Genomic DNA, 24,449 nt, shown 5'->3' with positions numbered 1-24,449 from the left:
ATTATTAAATTAAACTTAAAACTTAAATATTATTTAGTTTAAGTTTAACCCTAACCCTAGCCTAAATATTAAAATAAAAGGTAGGGGTGCAAACCCCCCCGCCGGAAGGAGGGTGAGCGCGAAGCGCACGAGGGGGCTGTAAAGCAAGTAGGCCCCCCCCCTTATTCTTTGCTACTATAGTCTTGCCTATCCAGGTGAATAGCTCCCAGGGCCCCGGGAGGGGCTTCCACCTGGTTTTTGTCATTCAGGATGGTCTTTTCCCCACAATTCACACCATTATTCCTATTGGTTCGAAGAATAATGGAGATGGAGCCAACTTGAACCTTGCCGCATACCAGCATGAAGGAGGAAGAGGGGAGGATTGCCCTACTGATTGTTGGCCATGTCTGGGCGCGTTACTTAACGTTAACGCAAATGGTCTGACTTATCCTCACCAAATGTGCTAGTAGATGAGCAACCTTGAAAAGGATCCAGAATCTGTCACATAGGCTCTAGTTATATTGGCCAGCTCAAATTAAGACTGAATTTTATAGTAAACTGAAGACTCAAGTCATATCAATGCTAGTATTTAAAGGGATGGCCCAAACCTTCTACGCCTTATTTAAGATACACTACAATTAGATGTTCCCAGGGTTAGGAATTCATGTTTTGCCTGCTCTCTCAAGCTCCAAACATACTCAAGTACATTATCAAAAAGCCACACTGTTGAGTGATGTTTGCAAGCAGACTTCATTGGGTAGCGTGACACTTGTGTTTACCTGTACCCAGATATGATCCCGTTGCATCATGTCTTGGATACAGTGATCCAGATCCCACGTTGATGCCGGATACGTACCTTCCCATACGGTGCCGCTATACAGCAGCTGAGTCAGACCGAAAGGGAAAATGTACATGCAGGGCAGCCCCCGACCTTGAAAGGGATAAGGCTATCCCTGTGAAGATACAGCAGGATGGGCGGTGGGGGCTAGGTCAGACACTCAAACTATTGTTTCGGCCCCCACGGTCCTGCTCGAGGTATTTACGAAAAGGAAGTAGTCCCTAAAGACAACGTGATTGCGTTGGCTTGCATGGAAACTTTGAGCCAAAAAAGAAAAACTAATCTTGTTTTGCTCGACCATCCATTCCTTCACTTCTTGATCGCAGCCTTAAAACGAGCTGGCCATGTTTATTACACTGAGCTGTCTCAGAACGCCACATAGGAGCTGAAACGTCTTCCTATCTGGTCTCAGTATAGTCTTGGTATCACAACAGGGAGGCAGCTGTGGCTGTGATAAGAGGAGGGGTTTTATCAACAGTGAGCGGATGACGAGTCCCCAGGGTAATCCGGATAGATGTCATTCCTTTCTGTCCTTGATATCTGTTCGTTTGACTCACCACCAAGGTATCTCAACCACTTTCAAAGCACCGAAGCCCCAACTCCGCTCAACACCTCACCATGGGTCCCTACGCAGAAGATGTGACTGATGAAAGTTACGCTATTGACATTGGCACCGTGCAGCTGAATTCACTGTCGGAGACAGCCAGTCCATGGTTCTCGGGCCTATCAGTTCCTGATCTCAGCCAGGGCTCCTTTGTCTCGCGCGCGTTTCCCATCTCTAAGGACTCACAAGAGATACGCGTCCTTGACCTAGAGAATTCTGATAACTTCGACGATCCTCTCGTGGGCACTTTCCGCATCGTCTCCCTTGGCCAGGAATGCAATCCATATTTCACAGCTCTCTCCTATGTATGGGGCGCTCCGCAGCCGAGTCAAGGGATAACCATCGACTTGAAAATAGGCATGCTATCCATCACCAGGAACTGCCATGATGCTCTGAGGCAGATTCGACATCTGTACGGCGAGACGACAATCTGGGTTGATTCAATCTGCATCGACCAAAGCTGCGAGACCGAGCGGTGCCATCAAGTTTCGCTCATGGGAGACGTGTACTCAAGGGCGAAGAAGGTCTACATTTGGCTTGGCCAAGAGACGCAGGGGAGACGGCGAGCTCTGGAATGTGTTGATTTTGCAGCAACCTTCATGTACCTGCCCCTGGACCGCGACGCTGCCGGTGGTGCCTGTCAGCGAGTCAAGTTTCAGCTCAGGGTGTTACCGCCCGTTGCGACTTTGAAGCTACTTCGTAACTGGTGGAAACGGCAAGAACTGCTGCGTCTATATCAACATGCAGACCTGGAGGAGCTGCTCGGCATGGACTGGTTCTCAAGGATTTGGACATTCCAAGAAGTGGTGCTCGCAACCGATGCCATCATCCTGTGTGGGACCGCAACCTTGAACTGGTCTGTTTTCGCGAGGGGTTTCCGATGCTTACAATTTCTTCTAGCAGACAAGGCCAACTTTTGGGACATCGAAGACTGGTACCCTGTCCGGCACACACTCATGCTACGCGAGAGATCAATCCAGATCAAGGGTCAAGAGGAGGATTCGGAGGGCATGGCCAGTCGCCCACGTGGCTTCCTTGCTCTACAGCGAGTCCTTTTCCTTTGGATGCGCGTCGATAGAGAGGGCCTGGGACGCAACGACCGCCCTGTATATGGAAGCACGGGTGACTCTTCTATACTTTGGCATCAAAGGCCTTATATCGTCATGTCGAATCGTCATTTGCAGAAAGTGGGGCTGGTTTGCACACACGTCGCCGCCTTCATCCTCTTATGCAGTGCCACATTAGTGGGGGTCTACCATAATAATTTTACCACGGGAGAATCAACCCTGTTCATAGATTCCCTGGCCGGCTTGGCTCTTTTTCTCTTTCCTCTACACCACCTTGTTCAATCCGGAGGGCTTCAGCAGGGACCTCAACATGAAGAGATCTGAGCAGCAAGTCAGTGACCAGCTCATCTCCGCCGTCGTGGAGACTCTGAGCTATCGTCAAGCCAGAGAGCCAAAGGATATGTCCTATGCCTTGTACGGCGTACTTCGAGGTTTCGGCATGGACCTAGCTGCGATCGACTACAGCAAGCCGCAAGCACGGATTTATCACGAACTCTGTGTGGACATGTTGAAGTTTCGGCCATCCGCCATCAGTCTGCTCTTGTACGTCAACACCGTCCACAACGGGCAGACCTCTCTGGACACGCGGACAGAGAAGTCACCGACATGGGTCCCCGACTGGAGCAGACTTGAAACAAAGCAATTCGTTTCCCTCCAACCATCCAGTATACCAGAAATATACTGCGCCACGGAAAAGGGCCTTACGGCAGTAGCTCGTTACAGCAAAGACCAAAGAGCTATTTTTGTCTCTGGACAGTGGAAAGCGTCTATCACATTCTGCATGGGGAGCCTGGAGGTCATTACAGACAAGTCGCCGCAGTTTCTCACCAGAAACGACGCTATGCATACTGCCATCAAAACATTTTCGGGCTGGGTAGATGCACTCAAGAAATCTGTCTTCGCTGAATACTTGATGAGATGCCGCAGTGGCGCAAGTGTGGGAACTTGCGAGCCGAGAAGCTCGGCCGTACACCCTGCTGCGCTCGTTTTCGCCTTGATGGAACAGTGCACTGCTCACAGAGAAGCAGATCACGAATTGTTTGCGGTTAAGCGGCTATACAACATTTTTGCCCAAGAAGCGCAGGGCGAGGAATCAGGGCCGCGCGAGATGACTCTGCAAGCTGCTCAGGATATTTTGACTTTGTTGCATAGGCAGGACTTGTTGGATCTTTTCGTTGGAATTGTCAATGGCCAAGCCAAGAATAACTCCAGATGGTTCATCACGTCCAACGGCTATCTCGGCTGCGGCACGGATTCGGTCAAGCCCGGTGACCGGCTTGCACTTGTGGCCGGCGTCGCTGCACCCATGGTCTTGCGGCCACTGGATTCAGACAGGCGGGGTTGGTTTGACTCCCAATATTTGGCGGTATGCTCGGCTTATGTTTCGGGCTGGATGTACGGAGAGGTCTTCGATAAGGAGAACTTGGGAGATATTAATATTGTCTAGCGGGGCTTTTGTAGGGAAACATCTGTACATCGGGTTGGTGATGAACTTGTAGGAATAGTGAGTAGGTAGGAATAGGTACCAAATACGACGAAATACCTGGGTAATGGCCACTGCTTGTTCGAACAGTTCCGCGGAACTTTACGCCTCATTCCGAGTTGTGTAGCCACATGCAATGAGGTTTCTTTTAGCGGGGCCAGGGGATCTGCTCGATAAGAGTCCAAGTGCTAGTCACTCGAGTCTGGCCATTGAGTGCAGTTTTCCGGGGTCGTTCGAACCTCTGCTTAAGCATCTGTCACGAACCTTTCTCGTGTAAGCAGTGAGGGCGCAGATGTTAAATACAAAAAGGTCGATCCCATGACACAGGGCTATCTACAACAACCCTGGCTCCCTGATATGTCTCAGTTTGTCATTTATAAAACAGGGCATGTTCTAGACGCCACGAGTCGGAAGGATCGGCGAACACAGTGAAAGCGCCACGCATAAGGCTTAGTGTACCAAAACAGAGTTCCCTTTGCCGAGTCAGGCTCAAGCCTGCCAATCACCCCGGCGAAAGCTTATTGCTCCTGAAATTAAGATGAGGGACGAACCTTTATATTTAGAGTTGGTTCGCGCCTTAAACCCGAGTGCACATTTTTTGACCTCATGTCACGCCTGTTCGTCTGTATTGACGACGTCCGATCCTTAGCACCTGTTCAACTACCGTAGGCTTCGGGCACTCACACTCATTCACGTAATTGTTCATTTAGTCACTCCTTTTCTCCTGCTTGAGCTATGCGAAACCTTTTTGGGGCTATTGGCCCCCTAATCTGCGCTGCTGTGGCCGGCGTCGGCGCCCTAAGCGCAGAGGAATGGCAGAAACAAACCATCTATCAAGTCGTGACGGATCGCTTCGCGAGGACCCCATCGGATGACAGCGGCCTCGGCATAATCGAAGCTCCCGACTCGGACTCGGACTGCCCCTTCCCAAAACAATATTGTGGGGGCACTTGGCAGGGTATCACCGACAAGCTGGATTACATCCAAGGCATGGGATTCACGGCAATCTGGATCTCGCCCGTGATAGAGAATACGGAGAACGCGTCGTCGGACCACTCGTACCACGGCTATTGGCCTCGCAATTTCTATGCTCTCAACCCTCACTTTGGTACAGAGGAGGACCTGATCGGGCTCTCCGATGCGCTTCACGCCCGTGAAATGGTATGTGATCAAGGAGAATCTGTGTACGGATCATAGACCACGGACTAAAGTCTTTTGTAAAGTATCTAATGTTCGACATCGTGATCAACCACGTCTTCTCGCCCGGCCCGGGCAACGCCACCGACTACAGCATGTTCACCCCGTTCAACTCGAGCAAGTACTTCCACCGCCCGTGCGTCATGGACAACTCCAACGAGACCTCGGTCGAGGTGTGCCAGCTCCGGGACGACAAGGCCACGGCGGTCTTCACGCTGCCCGACGTCAAGACCGAGGACCCCGAGGTCCGGGACATCTTCCAGGACTGGATCAGGGACACGGTCCAGAAGTATAATGTTGACGGGCTCCGCCTCGACACGTACAAGCATGTTGAGAGGGACTTCTGGCCTGGCTTCATCGAGGCTGCTGGTGTGTTCAGCGTTGCGGAATTTCTTAATGGAGACCCGGCGAATTATGACAGCGAGTTGGTTCCCAGCAAGGATGAAGGAGTCTTGAATTATCCTACGTAAGTCTGGTTTAACCCTGATGCCGCTTCTTCAAACAACTCTTCGGATCAATTTAACGAGATCCTCTAATCGAAACCAGGTTCTATTGGATACGACGGATATTCCAAAGTCCACAAACATGGATGACCGAGCTTGCCCAAGGCGTCAAGACAATGCGGAATGGGCCACGTGAGTCTCTCGGAGCTTGGGAATCACCTACGCTACATATGTTTGTGAAGACGTGAGACTGACCACTGGTGTCTTGAGGCAGTCAACACAAATCTACTCGCGCCATTCTTTGAGAACCATGACGGTATGTGCCCATATTACCATATTTATGTTTCGTATTTGGTCCCTTTGATGGGTGCCTCTGCATCGTGGACACCCAATCAACCATTCCTCTTGAAAACATTCCAATACCACTCAATATCAATGTCAAGGTAATATGACTAAATTCAATAGAACAACGCTTCGCATCTCTGGTAGGCGACATAGCACTCACCAAGAACGCACTGGCATTCACCCTTTTGTTCGACGGAATTCCAATCATCTACCAAGACCAGGAGCAGCACTTCTCCGGGCAGAACGATCCCTTCAACCGCGAGAGGTTGTGGACCTCGGGCTACAACGAGGACGCCGAGCTGTACCGTTGGATCGCCCAGCTCAACGCCGTCCGGGCACTCGCCATCGACACGGACTCTTCTCTTGTCTCGTCCCAGGCAGACACCATCTGGCCTCCACAACCACCAGCCGCGGGCAACACCACGAGCGGCGGCAACAGCACCAGCAACAGCACTACACCGTCAACCACGACGGCATTGACGAACCACCACATCGCCATCAAGAAAGGCTCCCTCATCACCGTCCTGACCAACGTGGGCGTCGGCGGTGACAAGCTGGACGTCGTGCTCCCGCGCAACGCCACCAAGTACAAGCCGGGAATGTCTTACGTCGACTTGCTGAGCTGCGAGGCCTTCAAGGCCGACCGCAACGGGGCGCTGACGTTCGAAATGGGGTGGCTGCCTCGAGTGTTCTATCCTGCCCTGGACGCTCTGAGCTCGGGTCTGTGCTTGTTTCCGCAGGGTCCTGCTACTGATGACAGCGAGAAATGTCTTGTCACCTTCAACATCACCACGACGACTGCGTTCGGACAGAACGTGCAGATGTGAGTGCCGCCCCTTCCCCTGCCCTGTCCCGGAGAATGATCGAACCGTAGAATGTTGCTGACAACCGGCTCATTAAAGCCTTGGTGACATTCCTCAACTCGGCTCCAAAGACCGACACCAAGCCGTCACCCTAGGGTCCTATCTCTACACCAGCGACATCCCCCTCTGGTCTCTGACCTTCGAACTGCCCGCCGAAGAGCAGTTCTTATACCAGTACCTGAAGATGGACGGCTCCGGAACACCGTTGTGGGATGGTGGCAACAGAAGCGCAGCGCTCCATTCTTACACCGTCCCCGAGGACTGTGTGGACGGAAAGCCTGTGCTGATCGTGGACAAGTGGACTGGATCTGGTAGCAACACAACCTCTTCTACTGCTGCTGGGTCGGTGCTGTCGCGTGGGTCGAAGAAGAGGCTCCGTATGAACCTCTGGGGAGGAACGCCAGTACGGCAACTGAGTCTACTGTTAGATTAGAGCTACACTTAGGATCATATGTGAGACGCCAGTAATATAGACATCAAACAGGAGTCAGCTCCCTTTCCTTGTCACGCGGCTTTTACGATTTATCTACGATTGAAATGGTCCACTGGTTGCTACTCAGCTACGTCGAACGGCCCAGGCCAGGTGGGGATGTAGGAAGAAACACTTGCAAACGAGGTGAAGCAAGACATTTGCCAGAAACGCTAGTTGAGCCACTCGCTTTAATTTACCCTCCATGTATCTCGTCTTGGTGATCCTGCAAGAGAACAGGGTGCAGGACTTCAGATGAACTTTCGTGCCATGGGCCACACACACACACAATGTGGTACTGTAAGCCATTTCGATTATTCTTGAGAAATTTTGATGAGATATCTTGGGTTGCATAGAAAGAGGACCATACAAGCAGGACATGGACAGGAATGTTTTTTTTTATTTTTTTTATGGACAGTGATGAAATGGCCCCTGGCTACCGGCCCGGAGCCTCGGTATCTCGACAGGGATCATGCCGCCAGGCCGGGATCGAGCCGGAGCCGGAGGCGGCCGCGGCCGCGGCCCCACGTGTTCTTTCGACCGTGCAGCAATCGCAACGTCACTCCTCAGCCGCCAAACGTCATCCCCAACTGCATCAATAATATCAGTAAAGATGATGGAGAAAATTCATAAATTTGAGAAGTCGATCTTTTAGTTTCGAAGCCATACTCACCCATTGTAGCTTTGTCTAGAACACATGCATAAGCCCGGCGCGGACGCTAACCCGCCGGACCGGGCGTGGCGCCGAACTGAGAGCCAACGCCGTACAGAAGATCATCCGCGACACCAGACCGCCGTGGCTCGTTGTTCCTACTGGTCGACGGGCTTTCAGTGGTGCTGCGCGGCAGTTCGCCCTCGATGCGTTGAAGCTGCGAGGCGATGGAGGACTGTTGGCGTTGGACCCTCTGCGCTGCAGTCTCGTTCGAGTTGGCTGCGCGATGAATGGCATTATCGCTGATTGTTTCCATGCAATCAGAATGATCTTTTTGAGCCACGGTATGAGAGGATCTTCCCTGGAAACCACTGCCAAAGATCACTAGGGTTAGCTTCAGCACTGAGCATTTTATGGGAAGATCTTCCTAGTCTCCCTCACGGCGCGTGCTACTCTATCGAGAATAGCATTTGCAGCCGCTGATGATGAGGGTGGGTAGACGTCCATGTTCCAGTCAAAATTGAGTACAAAACAAAACACAGTCCAGCCTCTGGCCACACAAGATCCGATGGTCTCTTCTGGGGTACTCTTCGTAATGTGGAAATAAATGATGACGCACGAGAAATTCACTTGCCTCATACAGGTTGAGTTAGTCATGCTGGCTGATTAGCGTATCAGAACGTGTGTAATCGACAACAATAAATCTAGGAAAGGCTCTTTTCCCTTGATCGATGCTAATGGAGACTGAGGAAACTTTTGATAATCAGGTAAGTAAGTTGTTTTCCTAACGAAAGAGAGTGAGCGATATGGGTCGTGGATAGGTGTGAAAGCCAAAAACAATATGGAGGAAAGATTCAGAAAGGCAAGGGAAGATTTTATAGACACTCTTTTTTCCTTTACATCTTGCCTTTCTCGGTCAAAGCATGCGATGACATGGCATATATTTGCCGTCTGCTCTCAGTCCGTGATTTCATATCGGATTCTAAACCCGTTCTGGATGAAGGTGTAAAGTACAGTATCTTGTTTCGAAGAGCGTAAACGTAATTTGAAGGCTGCTCCTGCATTCCATCACTCTGAGTTGGCTTTGTTTCCACCAACACTTCTCGGCTCTGTTCTCCAATTCGTCGTGAGATCTTGGTCGGCTTAGGCAATAATGACTGCATTTCATGAGCCACCTGGACATCAGCGGCGCACTCCTCGCATGTAGGACGTCGTATGCACGTTGTTCGGACTCAGGCACGTTGTTCGGACTCAGGACGTCGTATGCACGTTGTCTGCAGGTCCTGCATTAGCTCGTCGATACAGGTGCATGACTAGCTCGTCCACAAAAGTGCATTGGCTCGTTGGCACAGTGGGGCGGAGGCGGTGGTTGTTGTGACGCACGATCACGTTTTCTGACCAAAGCCTTGTGTAAACTAAACCTGAACCCTTTCATCTTCTGGCTGCAGCTGCAAGCTGTGGTTGTGTGGCCCATAAAAGTTCCATGGGGGTTGTTATTCCATCGGCCAATGGGGACATCAAGTAAGGCAATGCTGACACCTGCAAGCTTCACTGGGTGCATTACGTCGAGATAGAGTAGAAGAACAAGGCGGAAAAAGGAAAGGAGCCACATTTCTGGCGGAAGGGGTGGTTGTCATGATCAAGGGGCCCGGGATCAAGTTGAAAGTACACACACGCGCACGCGTGCCGGCCTCAGTTCAGTGGAGTGTCTGAGCCGCCCACATTCTTCGTTTCCCGGGTCTGCACTTAGGGATTTTTATTTTTTGAATGATGTTATGTATCTTTGGATTCAACGACTTCTTGTCGCCCTCATTAGTACATATATGTACAATAATTGAACCTATATACAGCCGAACCTATGTACAAAAACAATAAAGAATTTACAACGTGTTTCCTGCCTCGGTCGGGACAGTGCTCTTGATGGACGAGGCCGATTCAACGTCAGGGATGGACTGGCCCTTGAAGTCGGAGAGGAAACCCGTGTCGGAGGAACTGAACTCCCCTGAGGAAGACAGCTCGTTGGACACACAGTCACGCCCCAGGTACGCCGAGCACTGCGATACGTCGGATGCGTCAGACGTGAACAGCTGGCCAGCGAAACCATCGACCACCACTGTCGGAACATCTTCGAAGTAGTTGCCTTCGTAAAGACCCCTGCTGGTGCTCTTGTCGCCCTCGAGGAGATGGCCCTCATTAGAGGACCAGACGTTGTTGATAGCATGGAGAAGTGTGTTCCCTGACAATGCTGGGGTGCGGCCCGATGTCTTATAGACGTAGTTTTCTAATCGCCACGAGTCAGAAAATGAGTTAGATGGAGGCGAATGAGTAGAACTCACTGTAAAATGTGATCTGATCGTCAGCACCAACAAGCTCCATAGCCCAGTATGAGTGACCGTTGCATGTCGAAGACTGGGCTGTCTCGCCGTTGATGAAGCTGTTTGAGATGGTGATCCCACTGCTAGCATCCGATCCAAACGAGTAGTGTTGGCGGCCTAGGCTCGAGGTCTGTCGGCGCATCAAAGTGGTTAGCACTGAGGTGACTCGCTGGACGCCAGAGAGAAGGAGGGAAAAAACACATCCGACGATAAAAAAGTAGAAAACTAACCGTGACATGGTCGATCCAAATGTTCTGGGTGCCAGAAAAGCTGAGAGCATCTCCGCCCCAAACATACTTGGGGTTCAAGTTCGTGATCTCGATGTTTTGAACGATGATGTTGGAAGCATCGACAAAGCGCAATCCCTTTCCGTTGAGCGTCGCCTTGTCCTTGCCGACCAAGGTCTTGTCCGAGGCAACGTTGATGCCCTGGTAAGCGGCGGTATCGATCTCGACGCTGTAAGTAGACGTAGAACAGCCGTCGAGAGTGTTGAGCATCGCCTGTCCGCCATTGTCCGGGGTGCATTCGTATGCGTCGCAGGCATCGAGGGACTGCGTGCCCTCCGAGCCTGAGAAGTCAAGCTCGCCGGATATCACGATGACCTGGGGATCGCTGGAGGTGAGGTACTCCTTGAGCTCGTCGATCGTGGTCGGGTACACTGGTTCGGCGTCGCCACCGCCGGTGACTGCGGATGCGAAGCCCATCGGTGTGCCGTTCACAACAGAAGAGATGGCTCGCTTGCCAACTGCCCTGGCGGCAGCAAATTGGCAAAGCGCCGTCGAAACAAGGAACGCGAGTTGTGACAGCTTCATGGTTGCAGCATGAGAATTGAGAAGTGGTTGCAGGTGTATGCAGGTAGGTTGGTAAGCGTTGTGATGAGAACCACGATCTGAATGATTGCTCAACTTGACAGGCGAGGGGATCCTGTCAAAGTTCCGACTCTGCCATATTTATGCCTATTCTAAAGCGCTTACATCAAAGTCAAAGAGCAGCGTTCTCCTTTCCAATTTGCTCCGTACTTGTCTGTTCGAGATGAAAGGGAGTTAAGATAGGAAACTAACCCGAAGGGTGCATCTGTTAGCCGAGCTCAGCATTGCTTTTCTCAGAAACGGCCACGCGAGTCCTAGGCTTGAAGGAGCAGGTGGGGGGCCTCTGAAACATGGGAGCCCGGGCAATTGTCCTGAAAACTGGCTGGTAACGCTAATTGTGGCTGCTGTGGTACGTGTTGGGGTGGGGAATATGTTCCCTCTTGATATCAGTACTTAAATTGCATCCCCACCCTACTCCCTTTGGCAACCCAGATCTTATTCCCGATCCGTATGGAAATTATCCGGGGCCGATGGTTCCAAATCCGCGAATTACATCAAACAATGTCTCCATCGACCTTACGAGCTTACCACCCCACTGGTCAATGGCATTCTTCCGAGTAACGTGGTAGTCAAAAGCAATATTTGTCTTGCTACCAGTTGATTATGATGTCCCCGGAGATGCACAAGCCAAGAATCATGCGTGTCCGTCCACTTCGTAAAAGCTGGCATTCTACGGCCCTGCGCAAGCTCTGGCGAGAATGCCCATTTTTCCCGGAAGTCGCCTCGGGGTCGATACATCATCAACCGACCAATCCGGGCAGGAGGACCGAGAAGATTGCAGCGCATCTGGAGACGCTGAAGAGGAAGATGCTACATAGACTCCTCACTTCTCGACTGGCTCACATTCATCTCTCGCCCATATCACACTGATCGCCATCGCTCGCGGGAATTACCCATCCCTTTGAGTGCTGCTTCGGCGACAATTCTTGGCGACAAGGATTAGTACCAATCGGACATTCTACCGTCGCCTTTTTAACCAATCAGAAGATACCAGCATCGAGCCCCTGCAGGGGCCCACTGAGAGCTATTCGTCTTGACCAATGAACGAGCAGGATTTCAACCAATCAGCTTTCGAACTTCGAGTTCGGTCTGGCAGTGTCATTTTTTCCGTTCACAGACTATTCTAGACGAATAGCAAACGGACTAACTATTCGCCGTTGCAGCATTCAAAGGGATGGTCCAGATCCACCGCTGTCTGCTCACTAAAATTGTATGGATTGTATAGGGATCAATAGAAAGCTTAGATGCATGGAGAAAATGCTCCAGAGGAGGAAAAAGCAGACGGAAAGATGAAAACAAGCCTGGGTGGTGGTCGTCTATTTCGAGGCCAAGAGCACACGAGGAAACGAGGCTGCCCCTCCAAGTTCTGGCCTGGGTCCCGGCTGGACACGACGACACTCGACTCCTGGCAATGGACACTGGACCCTTGAGAGGCTGGAGACTGGAGACCCGAGACTGCGGCGCGTTCCAAGTCGATGACAGGCTTCGAGAAGCCGTCGAAGTCCCCGAAATGCAGGCCTGACGCGATAACCTCAGGTGTTTGCTTTTCTGCATGTGCCTGCGTCACTCCAAATGCTCGTCTAGTTACCTCGGGAGGTGCCTTGGTGTTGCCCTCTCATGGAGCACTACATGTAGATCGATGCCAGTAGAAAATCAAGAAATCTTGGCTGACGATGAGGATGCCCCACCCCTGAGTCGTCTACACCACAAGTCGTTCCTTGAGCCTCAGGCTTTGAGGCAGGCTTGCCCGGCCGTGGTAGCTCACGGGCCATTGGCTTCTGCCATTGATCATGAACAGCGCGAGCGTCACTCGGCACCACCATTTGGCCCCCGTCGTCGGATCTCTAAATGGTCGGCGGTTCACGCCCGGGGTTCTACCACTTCCTTGGACGAACTGACACGCGGCGTCCGTCTCTCCCTCCGCTTATGGTCTCGGAGGGACGTCAGGGCTGCCCAGAGGGAGGCGTCGAAGCGGAGAGGGTCAGACCGGGGCAGGCTTATGTAATGGGCTTCTGATCTGAAAGTTCGAGACCCGAATACGATATCTGTTCTCGCGGGGTCAGCAGGCTCGGAGAACGCCGTGCTGTCCTTCAGCACCCGCTGCGCCCACTCCGGCTCTGCTTCAGGCGTCTCCATGGGCCTGGGGAAGTTTGACACGCACACGGGGCTTGTCGTCTCCCTCATCGCGGTCCCGGCCTTCAGCTATTGGGTTCTTTTCGGACGGGATCTTGGTGTCCGCTTCGTCTTGGACCTCGTCCGTTGTCACTCTGCGCAGTTATTCCGGCTTGTTTGGCACGGAAGGACTGCTTGTATTGTTTTCATGCTCGACGGTACCTGGATTCACCTGTGTGGGCGTCTGCGTGGCGCCGAGGGTGGGCCTTTCCCCGGTCTTGTGCTCCGTTCTCCCATTGAGCTGCGTCGGTTCTTTTTGCATTTCTACTGTTCTTCCAGCCTCTAGATCTCCGCCGTTGAGCCATTTCTTGAAGCTAGGTTCGCAACATCCTTTACATGTTCTTCGTAGAGAAACTTGGTTCTTGAATCTTGCCCTGCAGCTGCTGGGGCTTGTAGCTCTGATAACGGAATATTGCTGTACCGATGCGTCTCCAAAATAAGATCCACAATGCTAGAATGTTCAAAAGAGCCATAAAAGAAAGTTTTCATCGGTGACAGACGTTTCAACCAGATCGGCACGTGCCTCAACATCGACAGGTTCTGCCCTCATCCTTATGTCTGCGGGATCATTCCCTCGTGGGCCACTGACCCCTTGAGGTGTCCATTCAACCAATGATTGATTGATAATCTGGTCATTTGCGTTGCTTTGAGGGAATATGGAATGTTGTCAAACTATGTAGGATAATACGACAGCCTCAGCCAGATCGAGATCCGACGCGGAGCGTTGCATGGGCCCCCAGCACACAGGAGCCCCCGAGTACCAGTCTGGCTTCCGCCTGGAGAATACCCAGCCATGCGATGGTGCTTGACCGCAGGTACAGATCAGACGGCTTGCATCGTAGGCTTGGATTGTGTGCCAGCGAGCACTGCTGGTAGAGGGATCTTCTGAGCGCATTTTCGTCGTTTGTCTGCCCTTGAAAGAGAGGTACACACGTGACCACAGACACTTAATTCACAGAAAACAGCAACATGAATAGGTACAAATTCCCACAGCCCACCTGACAGCAAGCCGTAGGTGCATGTAGATGTGTAACTCCCTGATACATTCACCGCAACTACATGAAAGAAACAATAACAACATGCACGTATCGATAATCACTTTAAACCTGGGCCCCTACAGCCAAGCTACTTCCTTCAATGCTTTCTTGTCGACCTCATCACCATTGGACCAAACGACCCGTAGACCAGCGACTAACACCATCAAGCCTTCTACCTCAAGTGTATGAAAGAGGTTGTTGGTCTGCACCAGCTTCTCACTGTCACTGATTTCAACTAACGCCGTCCCCAGAGTACACAGAAAGATGGAAGGTCGACAAGGCATCAAGCACACCGGCTCTTGGGTCGCCCCTCTGATCCAACCCAGACTTAGTGAGTTCATCAGAATCGAGTTGACGGAGTACGGCTGGTTCAGCACCAATCAGGACAACGCTGAAGTCGCAAGCAACGTCACTCACCTGTTTCTCTCACTGTATGTTCGGGCTGGGCACAGTGAGGCCTTTCACGTCTTGTTCGATGGACAAGCACAAACGGACTTCGCTCTGGAGATCTCTACCAAGTTTCTGAGTCTTGACCCCGCGCCGAACGACCCAAATCTCCGATCTTTCGTCGGCAGCATTTTCAGCTTCTACCAGGACATCTTCTGGGAACAGAGGATTGAGCCAGGGTTACTCGAGGTCAACCTTTGCCAGTCGGCCAGCGATGGCTCATCCGTCAGCGATAACTCCTCCGTCATCTCTGACATCCAAGACAACAAGCTGATTGTACATATTAATGGCGTCCACCCATCAGCAACAATTGGAAAGAAGCTAACAGGACCCTGCCTAGTCAAACACCGAAGCCATCTTGGTCGAATTCTTCAAGTTCCCCGGCGAAATCAGAAACATGATCTACAAGGAAATTTTGATCGCCCCAGAGGGCACCCGCCTCCGAAGCTTCACCCCGCCGCCCCTCCTCTGCGCAAGTAGGCGGGTGCGCCAAGTAATTCGTCCAGGTACGCACCAATTTGTTCGCCCAGGGCTGATTCGCTTCCTTACTCTCCTAGAGCCAAATCGCCCAGCCAGGACTGAAGAACCTCCCTCTACCTCCACCCTGGTCACAATTCGTCAGGGCCTGTATCAGAGTCGCAGGACATAATCACCGGGAAGAGTCCGCTGCGGAGGCAAGGTGGATGATCAACGAGAATATTCGTAAAGACTGATATGGATGCTTGAGCAGTGAGTGCTCATATGCATCCATGCGTAAAGCATAACAGATGTCGAGCCTCGTGTTGATTTAGGACTACTGCGGCCCAGTAAAAATAATTCCCGTGCATCACAACTTCGCCAGTCGAGGCCTACCCACCCACGGCAGAACTGTCTTGCCCTCCTCGTACTCCCCCCTCACCGGTCTCCACATGATCGCAACTGCCTCTGCATGTAGCCCGCGGACAAGACGATTCCACTCATCACTCGGCGAATCCTTCTGATCCTCAGAGGGATAGTAGCGGAACGACATTACGGGCCGCTCGAGTAGAACAAAGCCCTTCTGCAGGTAGAGGGGCGTCCCAAGCTCGCTGCCCTCGAGGTAGCATTCGAGTGAAAGTGAGTCGGCTTGGGCCAAGAAGAAGTCCATCACCGCTTCCGCGCCACCTTGGCGCCGGTACTCTGGAATGACCCACAAGGCCTGGCCATCTAGCTTAGTTGTCAGCTTGTGCGTTCGCGAAGCGTGAGGCGTCAACAGCCTCCATTGCTTCTGTGATAACAGTGGGTGGTAATACAGCATTCACTTACACAGATGGGGCCTGTCCGTCATGATGCGCGGGTGCCAGCTCCACATCTGAGAATAGAGCTGGCGCATAAGCACGTTGCGCTCCGATCCAGGTGCGTAGCCCAGCCCGGGAAGCTTGACATCGGGCAGAGCACTGTCGTGGTGATCTATGCCAGAGCCAGGCCCAGAGAGAGGTCGGGCGTCTTCGCCAGCTGCCTTCTGAATGACGGTGTAAGCCCCACCCCCCACGATGCGAGGTTTCCCCTCCACGCTACGGTCCTCGATCTTGAGCCAGCGCTGGTCAGGGTTCTTCTTGGCGGCCTCGAGGTAGTCGGCTTTAGCAGCATTGTATGTGTCCATCTCACGGGCACTGCCCTCTCCCAGCCAAGGAAAGGTCAAGATCCCTATCACCTGCAATGGATGCTTCCATGACTCCCAGTATGTATCAAAGAGCCTATCCCAGTCCCCTGTTTGGTTGAGATCAACAGGCTCAACATGTAATTTTGATGCTGGTGTCATCTTCTAGTGTCTCTTGAAGGAGTTTTCGATCAAGGTGGCAGGACGCAAATTCAGGGTGACGAGAAGTGTGGAAGTTTTGGTGGAGCGGACAGACAGATAGATGTTGGGGCTGTGAGCGGTTGAGCTTATCTGATCAGACCAGTCTTTATATAGAAGCTGACGTGCTCTCATTGTGCGTCCAGTAAGTGAGACGCAGCAGGGTAGTGACTGGGGGACGGACCTGAAACTACTACAGTGCAACAGCATTGGATGCTACCCCCGCATTAGTCACTTACCTATGCCTCCCGCCATCTCATCGTGACCAGTAGAATCGCAAATGAGGGGTCGGGGATGAAAAAGGAAAACATGCCCCTACATAACTAAAAGGAGCCATCGAATCAATTACCTCGCTCTCTGTTCTTATAAGTCTATTGTGATCCTTGACTTGACGTTTTGGAAGGAAAATTTGAAAAGTGATTGTGCACTGAGACCCGGAGTTCAAGGAGATTGGTTCTTATGTGCTCTTCCTACTCCAAGCAATAGGAAACTGTCTAGTGTGAAGCGTACTGCGCTTATCAGTAAGTTCTGGTTTACGACTCATTATACACAAAACTTGTCATGAAAGCTGCGGGCGGGACAGACACAGAGTTTCAGGCTGCCGATACACCTGGTTGATCATCGTTGCGGTAAAATATGTAGAAGGGAGCGATTTGTAGCGAGCCCTGGAAAAGGCCCCGGATTGCATGATTAGGGGACCGAAACAAGAACACGTCCACGTGTAAACTATCACTGCAACGAACTGAACCCTCTACTAGTACTGGCTGATTCTCCATCCTCAACTTCACAAGGTTTTACACACTTTGATACCCAAACAGGCTCGAGCGGCCAGACAGTGCCAAGCCGAAGATTATCTACTAGGAGGACTATGATTTCCTGAACAGGCCTGTGTGCTCCATTGGCATTGGATAGTGACCTGATGAGCAGGATGTAGTGACGATCCTGGAAGATGAACGCTCCTCGCATTCCAACCACCATTTCCTAGCCCTCAGGTCCCTTTCGCCCAGTCTTCTAAACAATTCCCAAAGACAGGAAATCCAGAGTGAACGTGGTCAATCTGCGTCTCCTCCGCTCCTGGAACTGTGGGCTCTTGGAGAGGATTTCGCCGCTGCCGCCGTCATCAGAGTCTAGTCGAATTATGCACGGCATGGTTACTTGATGGAAAGCTAAGCCGTGTTTCGCTTCGCATAGACGGCATTCGGAAAGAAGTACATTCTCCAGTTATGTATTCTCGATGAGAATGGATGGCGGTGGTTTCATGTGGTGTGAACATGCTTTGCAGTCAAGATAGACGGTCTGCCTTTCATCGCAAGGCTTGGATGACCCCAAGCGCGCAAGTCGGTTTGCCCTATGTCATCCGACCGTTCCTGGAACATCACGATGATCAGCGGCCGACCAGAGGCCTCATCTTAGTTGCTCACACGAAACATGAGTGTAAGATAGAGGTGCACACGTACCTGGGTGTCTTGGTACCCGATCGCTTTGCATGAACAGCGAGAGACTGGTCTGCCGTCGGCTGCTGATGCAATGCGGGCCATACCGAGCGCAGTTGAATATTGTCGAAGTAGAGGGCAGAGTGCGATTGTGGAAAGAGAAGAACAAGGTTTGGAGTGTTTGAGGCCACAGGCTTGAAGCATGGGCGAAAGAGTATTGCGGAGACGCAGAAGTTTGACGAAGATGTGGGTTTGTAGCCACACACACACAGGGACACGCACTAACGGTAGCATAGATTCTAGGACTGACCAGAGGAATTTTCATGTTCTATCCCAAGGCTTTGTAGAGCAATCAGAACAGGCGAGTCTGGAGATGATTGCGGCGACAATTTGTTGGTGACAGGCTGTTGCGGCGACATCTTGGTGGAGACGAGGAGTTGATGTCCAAAGATTGGCGAAATAACGGATTACGATATGACGGACCATTGAAGACGACGACGATCATCGCAGACGACGGGTTGTTCAAGATGAAAAGTTGGTGAGGGAGGCAGTCCAGGGTCGAAAATGAGCTGCCATAGACCATGATAGGTCGTGGATCACGAGATAGATCGAAGAACAGAGGAACTTGGACGGCAGTTCAAACTGCCAACGATGTATTTCGAACGGGTCGGTGGCATGTTGCTGCATTCCTCCGCAAGGCTAAGTGTTTTGTGCCACCGGGATGGGGATTGTCGATGACCGATGAGCCGTGGGCCTCTGGCTTGTATCTTAAGGTCCGGCCAATGGCGAAATCAAGGTTTTCGGGGCCGGCGTGTTCTGACAGATGAGGCACACTCGGACAGGAAAGTTGGAAGAGGACTACCAGCCTCGCAGCTTGTGGAGAGGTAGATTGGAGTCGGGAGGGGTTGTCCTGTCTCTTGTCAGTAACAATTTATAAGATTGCGGGGGGCCTCCCTGTATCAGGGAACCGAAAGCGTACCTGGTCTACTGTGACGGTCGATAAATATGGCCATTCAGGATGACGGCTTCCACGACAGCCCTAGCAGCCAGTGTCATGTCGGGAGGAACTAGTCCAGCAGATTGCAGTTCGTGGTGCGAAATGAAGGAGTTTGAAGGCGGCGCCTGAGCCAAGGCTCGGCGAACAGCAGTTTCAATGGAATTGACCAGTAATATCCGTGCTCCTTCATCATCAGATGCCAATCTGCGCCGTTCGTCGTCCTCGTAAGAAAGCATGGCGTGGGTTTCCATGGTGTTCAGAGCAGCAAGCAAGGCAGCGTGGGACTGTGAGGTAGAGGCGGCGATGGAGATGGCTTGGGCAGCACGTGCGATGACCATGTAAGGGTGCGTCTCGTCCTGGACGGCTCTGAGCATGCCAGAGGACGCAGTCGCGCCAGCAAGGTAAGCCGCTTCGATGGGCGAGTCTGTTGGTATGGGCGCATTCAAGGGACGCTTTGGGGGATGCCGGGCGCGGATAGTTTCGAGGTCTTCCCTCCCGTCTGAGTGGTGAGGAAACAGATTGTCGTACGAGGGCGGGGGAGTATGATTCCGTCGGCGTGGATGTCTCCGTGTGTGGGTCCTTGCATGGGCGGGTGGCAAACGTCGGCGGGCTCTTGGTCTGTCACGTAGCATCATTATGTGTTGCAACCAGAGTTGCAACCAGAGTTGCAACCAGATGAGGAGCTGGCACGGCATGGCGATGGATGAGGAGGATGCTTGAGAGTAGGTTTGGGTGTAGAGTGGTCACCGATGCCTGACAGACCGTGGAAGCTTTGCACAAGGGAGGAAGAGTCTGAAGCCAGAGTGAAAGGGATGGATGGTATGGGGAGATGGGAGGGCTGTGAGGAGTGTTGTGGTCCAAGTTCTTGGGAAGGAGCTGCCCTCGCCCCAACCCTCTGGGTACCTAGGTACTTCCTTCTTATCTGCTCAGATGGCTGGTCACGACCTCGAAGTCCAGTAGTGGCTGCGCTTTCCTCGCACTTATTGGCTCTAAGAAAGACGCTTTCTTGACGGTGCCTTCTCTGCCGAGTCAATTTGGGCCAAGCAGTTGCAGTGACAGACACCGAGTACCATCAAAGCCTTCCTTAGCTTGGTGCTTGTCGTCTTGCCCTGGTCTCGGTTCTTGCACCAAGTGAAAGGTCCAGCTCCAGCCCATCCGATGTAGCTGCCAACCTATACATGGTAAACACACCTGCCCAGGTTCACGCTCGCATGAGCATGTCATATTTCTTTGAGCTGACGCGAATGAGGCTGACAACGTCACATCAGACTGGCAGGAGGCATCTGTGGGGAGGGATGCACAGAGCTGCTGGGATTCAAGTGAAATATGATCCGAATCATGCGCTGGTGCTGCAAATGTATGGGTGGTCTTGTTGGTCTGCCTTTGAGTGAACATTGGAATCAGCCTCGGGTCAATCATCTGAAGAAAGAGCTTTTGCTTCAGCATCCCAGGGGCTTGATCCCTCACTTGCGCCAGCAATGGTCAGGAAATGCAGGACCAGGAAGTTCTCAGGTAGCATACGGTACCACAGCTCATTAAGTGGCAGCAAGCCGTCTTCAACACTGATGCCACTCTTTCATAATACCCTCTCAGCTCCTTTCGCCCGGCTGAAACCATCATTACAGCGGCCAAAGCTAACAAAACAGCAATTCACAGTGGTTTGGATTTTGCCTGCCCTGAAGTTCCGCATGTGAGGTCGACACAGGGTGACTTATATACCTGAGTACTACCCAGAGGACAACGAGCCGCTTTAATGGTTGGTTCACAACAACCCTGCCCCACCTCTCCTCTTCGTTTTTGAGCATGACATAAGGATACCGCAGCTCTTGCAATCATCCGTCCTTGACAGGTGCACAGGTGAACACTGCGCCGCTGTTGCTGATGGCGAGCCTTGTCTGCAGCAAGCCATCGACGCAGTGAAATCTGCCCCTCGAAATTCCATACAATGCTTCTGCCGATGGTGTGGGGATCGCCACAGGAGATCGCATTAGGAAGCTGACAGGCTGACCGCAAGGTTTTTGTTATGTTGCCTTGTCACCCTCAAAGCTCAACCGACAACCCGGCAGCTCCAACTTGATCCAGCAGGTTTGCGGCCTTGGTAAGGCATGCCTATATCTCTACTGTATCACAGCTAGCGCCAGTCAGAAGCCGGCGCAACATGTGGAAAAATGGCGGTCATTGTTTGTTAGAAGGAGCTCGTCAGCAACGCCCTAATATGGTGGGCTCCCTCCCTTGTCGCGTTGGCTGCTCCTAAAAGCGGCCCAACCCCTCTCCATATTGTTTCACAAGCCAGTCTTCACCGAGAGCATACTCTCTCATCTCCGCCTCTTTTATTCGGAAAGAGAAGCGACTTTCCTACGTTGTGGCTCGCCCCGAGACAAGCCCATAGATCCAGTCAGACACTCTGGTCTCCATATCCACTATGGCTTCATGGCACGATGGGAGCGTACGCTCTCGCCTCGACCTGTTCGATTCGGAAGGATTAGCGACTTGCCTTAGTTGTGGCTCGTACCGAGACCAGCCGTACGTATATGAGCCCATCAAGCAGAGGTCAGAGATGCGACTGTTGAAGATTCAACCCGGCGAAGCGGATGATCCCATTCGGGGTGAGCTCGTCATTGTTAGCACCAACAGCCAGGAGAACTACGACGCCGTCTCCTATACATGGGCCGACCAAACTGGCGACGCAACTAGGTGCTTTCGAGCCTTCATCGGAATTGGCTATGTTTCAATCACGCGCAGCTGTCAGGAAGTCCTGCAACGAATTCGGAGGCGTCTCTGTACAAAATATGTCTGGATAGATTCTCTGTGCGTCGACCAGGATAACTTGCAAGAGAGAGGCCACCAAGTCCAGTTGATGCCGCGCATTGACACGCGAGCAAAGAAGACATACGTATACTTTGGGCCGACAACGTCCAAGGACGAAAGTATCCTGGAAGCCCTTGCAACAGGCACGGTGGAGCATGGTTGGGACGCTGACGAAGCACCGTTCTGGGTCGCACTCAACAAATTCTTGCGCCGCCCATACTTCTTCAGAGTCTGGATAATTCAAGAGATTGCTCTGTCACCGAATCCTGTCATTCTCTGCGGCGAGAAGGTATTTCCGTGGTCAGTGCTCCACAACGACACTGCACTGCAGTCCCTGCCTGACGCCCTTTACATCGGGTTGGGAAAACGCGTTGTCTCTCCCCTTCTCTCGTTGGGCAAACGCCGTCTACGAAACTCTGCAGAATTGCTTGATCTACTGCGGTTGGGCCGTCATTGTCAGTCTACTGACCCCAGGGATCGAGTTTTCGCATTGCTGGGGCTGGTAGTTGATGCTGCGGCCGAAGGCCTAGTTGCCGACTACAGGCGGAGCACCCCCGAAATATTTACTTGGATCGCGAGGTACTTGGCCAATAAGGGAATAGCTGCCGATGTTTTGGGCAATGTAAATATGTGCCGGGATTCAGCAGGGTCTGAACTTCTTCTGGGGTTTCGAAGTCAGCTACAGCTACCGTCTTGGGTTCCGGACTGGACGAATGCTGGGACAACTTGTCTAGATCTGTTCCCAGACGCCGGGACTTACTTGAAGAACTTGCCTTTTCAGCTTGACGAGCTCGATATGGGGACACTGATCCTGAGGGGCTTGTTTATTAGATATGGGTATAAGTACCAGATCCTGGATTGATCGAGCCTGAATGGCTTCGATATTAGATATGGATATACGCACCGGATCCTGGATCGATCGAGCCTGAAAGGCTTCGGGGCCGCAGTATTTGTCCGACCGCACGAGCCGTTTCGACGATTTGTCCTTTTCCAAGGCGAGCAAGACATGGCCGGGGGATACTTGCCTGAATACCTCATAATATTAGCCCCTGTCATAATGAGCATGACTGGGAACTCAGAGGTGCCTGGGTGGAAGGACTTTCAGGGCTTTCAAGATTTCAGAACATATGAGAATGACGAATGGGATAGCACGTTCAGGTTTCTAGGCCTGCTACAACCGCGTGGGGTTCCGCCTGAGTATACACGCTCAGACCTCGTTTGGATCAAGTTAGTAGTATAAATCTATGGTGGAGGCAGAATATGGCAGCAGCACACATGCACTACCCTCGCCGCGGTTGAGCTCATGCAAGGCACTATGGCCCGCAATATTCTTAAATATCTTCCCATTCATGAAACTTATGAGACGTCACTTGACATTCACGGCGCGGGGGCTTGAAATGTGCACCAAATAATGTGGATTTAAAGAGTACGCTGGTCTAAGAAAGAAAGGAAGGAGAGAGAGCCCTGGAGGGGCCCTCTGGGCTGCACGCAGGGTGTGCTCCTCTGGAGTTGGTTCACTCTGCCAGCCCGCCAAAGGCCGTCTCGCCTCCGAGTTTCGACACAAAGAATTTACGGATGTTTTCCGCTCCCATGAACAGGTGACGACATCCGCAGCACATCCTATGGCTAGACCAACTGGCGAGGCCATGTCACAGATCTTTACACCGACGTAGACCATCGGGTCATTTCCATCAACACAGAGGAGGTCTTCGCCGTTGGAGCCCCCGACATCATGCCGTAAGCTTCCCTCCCCGTAACCCCACAGGACCCATGTCCGGCCCCCGAAGCCCCGACCCTGCCAGGGCTGCTGCGAGCATGGACGCAATCTCGGACCATCCAAACGGTGGATCTTAAGCCCTTTGCGGCCACATGACCAGCCCCACACACATGCCCCACGAACCTCGTGGAGTGACTATGGGGCGATCTGGGGAAGTAACATTCGCTTCCCCAATGCGCGAACTCTCACGGTGCTTCTGCTCTCCCATCCCGACAATGGACGAACAGCAGAGGCAGAGTTTTCACAAATTATCCCATTTCATTCCGAGGAGCATACTGCGAGAAGCAAGCTCCTCGGCACGGGCTGATTAACCGGCCTGCAATGCGACTATAGCTTGTAGACATGGGGGAAGCTGCACTGGCCACAACATTGGGAATCATGCCGAAGCGGTGTTGACTCACGCAATGCCAAGACCCTCTCCTCAAGGAAACGGAGTCTTCTCCACATGGTGCTCCGTAGTACGACCGCAGAAGGGACCGTTGTAAGTGCCGGGGCCGGGCAGTTTAATTTGCCTAGTCTAAAAAAGAGGCCCATTTCGTCCAAATTGCCCGAGGAACAGCCGTCAAGCACGCGCGGAAGCATCAATAGTGTCCCAAGCGGGCCTGAAGACGTCAAGGCCACTGTCAGTGTGCGGAAATCGTATTCCTACTACGACCCAGGTATACTCGGCGTAGGTAGAGGGGATGCAGAGCGGCGCGGCCGCGCACTGGATCTTAAATGGAACGTCGTCACCCCTTCAGGAGAATCTCTCGAGTCTTGCATCTCCTTTCCTGGTCAT

General features: G+C 52.2%; 7 protein-coding genes across 7 annotated transcripts; 3 read left to right on the top strand and 4 right to left on the bottom strand.

The window, feature by feature from the left end:
• Window positions 1-1,435: 1,435 nt before the first annotated feature.
• On the top strand, window positions 1,436-7,252 carry INS49_009348 (uncharacterized protein; the record flags this gene model as incomplete). Its single annotated transcript, XM_043170079.1, has 10 exons — window positions 1,436-2,527; window positions 2,718-3,244; window positions 3,641-3,828; window positions 4,780-5,132; window positions 5,195-5,634; window positions 5,715-5,803; window positions 5,886-5,927; window positions 6,077-6,779; window positions 6,859-7,196; window positions 7,248-7,252. The coding sequence occupies 10 exons, from the start codon at window positions 1,436-1,438 to the stop codon at window positions 7,250-7,252; spliced, it is 3,777 nt and encodes a 1,258-aa protein (XP_043024644.1).
• Window positions 7,253-8,007: 755 nt separating this feature from the next.
• INS49_009347 (uncharacterized protein) lies at window positions 8,008-11,127 on the bottom strand (the record flags this gene model as incomplete). Its single annotated transcript, XM_043170078.1, has 4 exons — window positions 8,008-8,311; window positions 9,825-10,221; window positions 10,277-10,445; window positions 10,546-11,127. The coding sequence occupies 4 exons, from the start codon at window positions 11,125-11,127 to the stop codon at window positions 8,008-8,010; spliced, it is 1,452 nt and encodes a 483-aa protein (XP_043024643.1).
• Window positions 11,128-12,883: 1,756 nt separating this feature from the next.
• INS49_009346 (uncharacterized protein) lies at window positions 12,884-13,368 on the bottom strand (the record flags this gene model as incomplete). The annotated part of the gene is made up of 2 exons (XM_043170077.1): window positions 12,884-13,026; window positions 13,080-13,368. The coding sequence occupies 2 exons, from the start codon at window positions 13,366-13,368 to the stop codon at window positions 12,884-12,886; spliced, it is 432 nt and encodes a 143-aa protein (XP_043024642.1).
• A 1,289-nt stretch (window positions 13,369-14,657) lies between these two features.
• Window positions 14,658-15,553, top strand: INS49_009345 (uncharacterized protein; the record flags this gene model as incomplete). The annotated part of the gene is made up of 3 exons (XM_043170076.1): window positions 14,658-15,116; window positions 15,181-15,324; window positions 15,398-15,553. The coding sequence occupies 3 exons, from the start codon at window positions 14,658-14,660 to the stop codon at window positions 15,551-15,553; spliced, it is 759 nt and encodes a 252-aa protein (XP_043024641.1).
• Window positions 15,554-15,666: 113 nt separating this feature from the next.
• On the bottom strand, window positions 15,667-16,461 carry INS49_009344 (uncharacterized protein; the record flags this gene model as incomplete). Its single annotated transcript, XM_043170075.1, has 2 exons — window positions 15,667-16,025; window positions 16,125-16,461. The coding sequence occupies 2 exons, from the start codon at window positions 16,459-16,461 to the stop codon at window positions 15,667-15,669; spliced, it is 696 nt and encodes a 231-aa protein (XP_043024640.1).
• Window positions 16,462-19,073: 2,612 nt separating this feature from the next.
• INS49_009343 (uncharacterized protein) lies at window positions 19,074-19,721 on the bottom strand (the record flags this gene model as incomplete). The annotated part of the gene is made up of 1 exon (XM_043170074.1): window positions 19,074-19,721. One exon carries the CDS (start codon window positions 19,719-19,721, stop codon window positions 19,074-19,076), a length of 648 nt encoding a protein of 215 aa, XP_043024639.1.
• A 1,787-nt stretch (window positions 19,722-21,508) lies between these two features.
• Window positions 21,509-22,756, top strand: INS49_009342 (uncharacterized protein; the record flags this gene model as incomplete). The annotated part of the gene is made up of 1 exon (XM_043170073.1): window positions 21,509-22,756. The coding sequence occupies one exon, from the start codon at window positions 21,509-21,511 to the stop codon at window positions 22,754-22,756; it is 1,248 nt and encodes a 415-aa protein (XP_043024638.1).
• Window positions 22,757-24,449: the final 1,693 nt, after the last annotated feature.

The sequence above is a fragment of the Diaporthe citri genome (genome assembly GCF_014595645.1).
Source record: "Diaporthe citri strain NFHF-8-4 chromosome Unknown scaffold_4, whole genome shotgun sequence".
NCBI lineage: Eukaryota > Fungi > Ascomycota > Sordariomycetes > Diaporthales > Diaporthaceae > Diaporthe > Diaporthe citri.
Note: the sequence above shows the minus strand (reverse complement) of the source record. Positions and strands in the feature narration are given on the sequence as shown.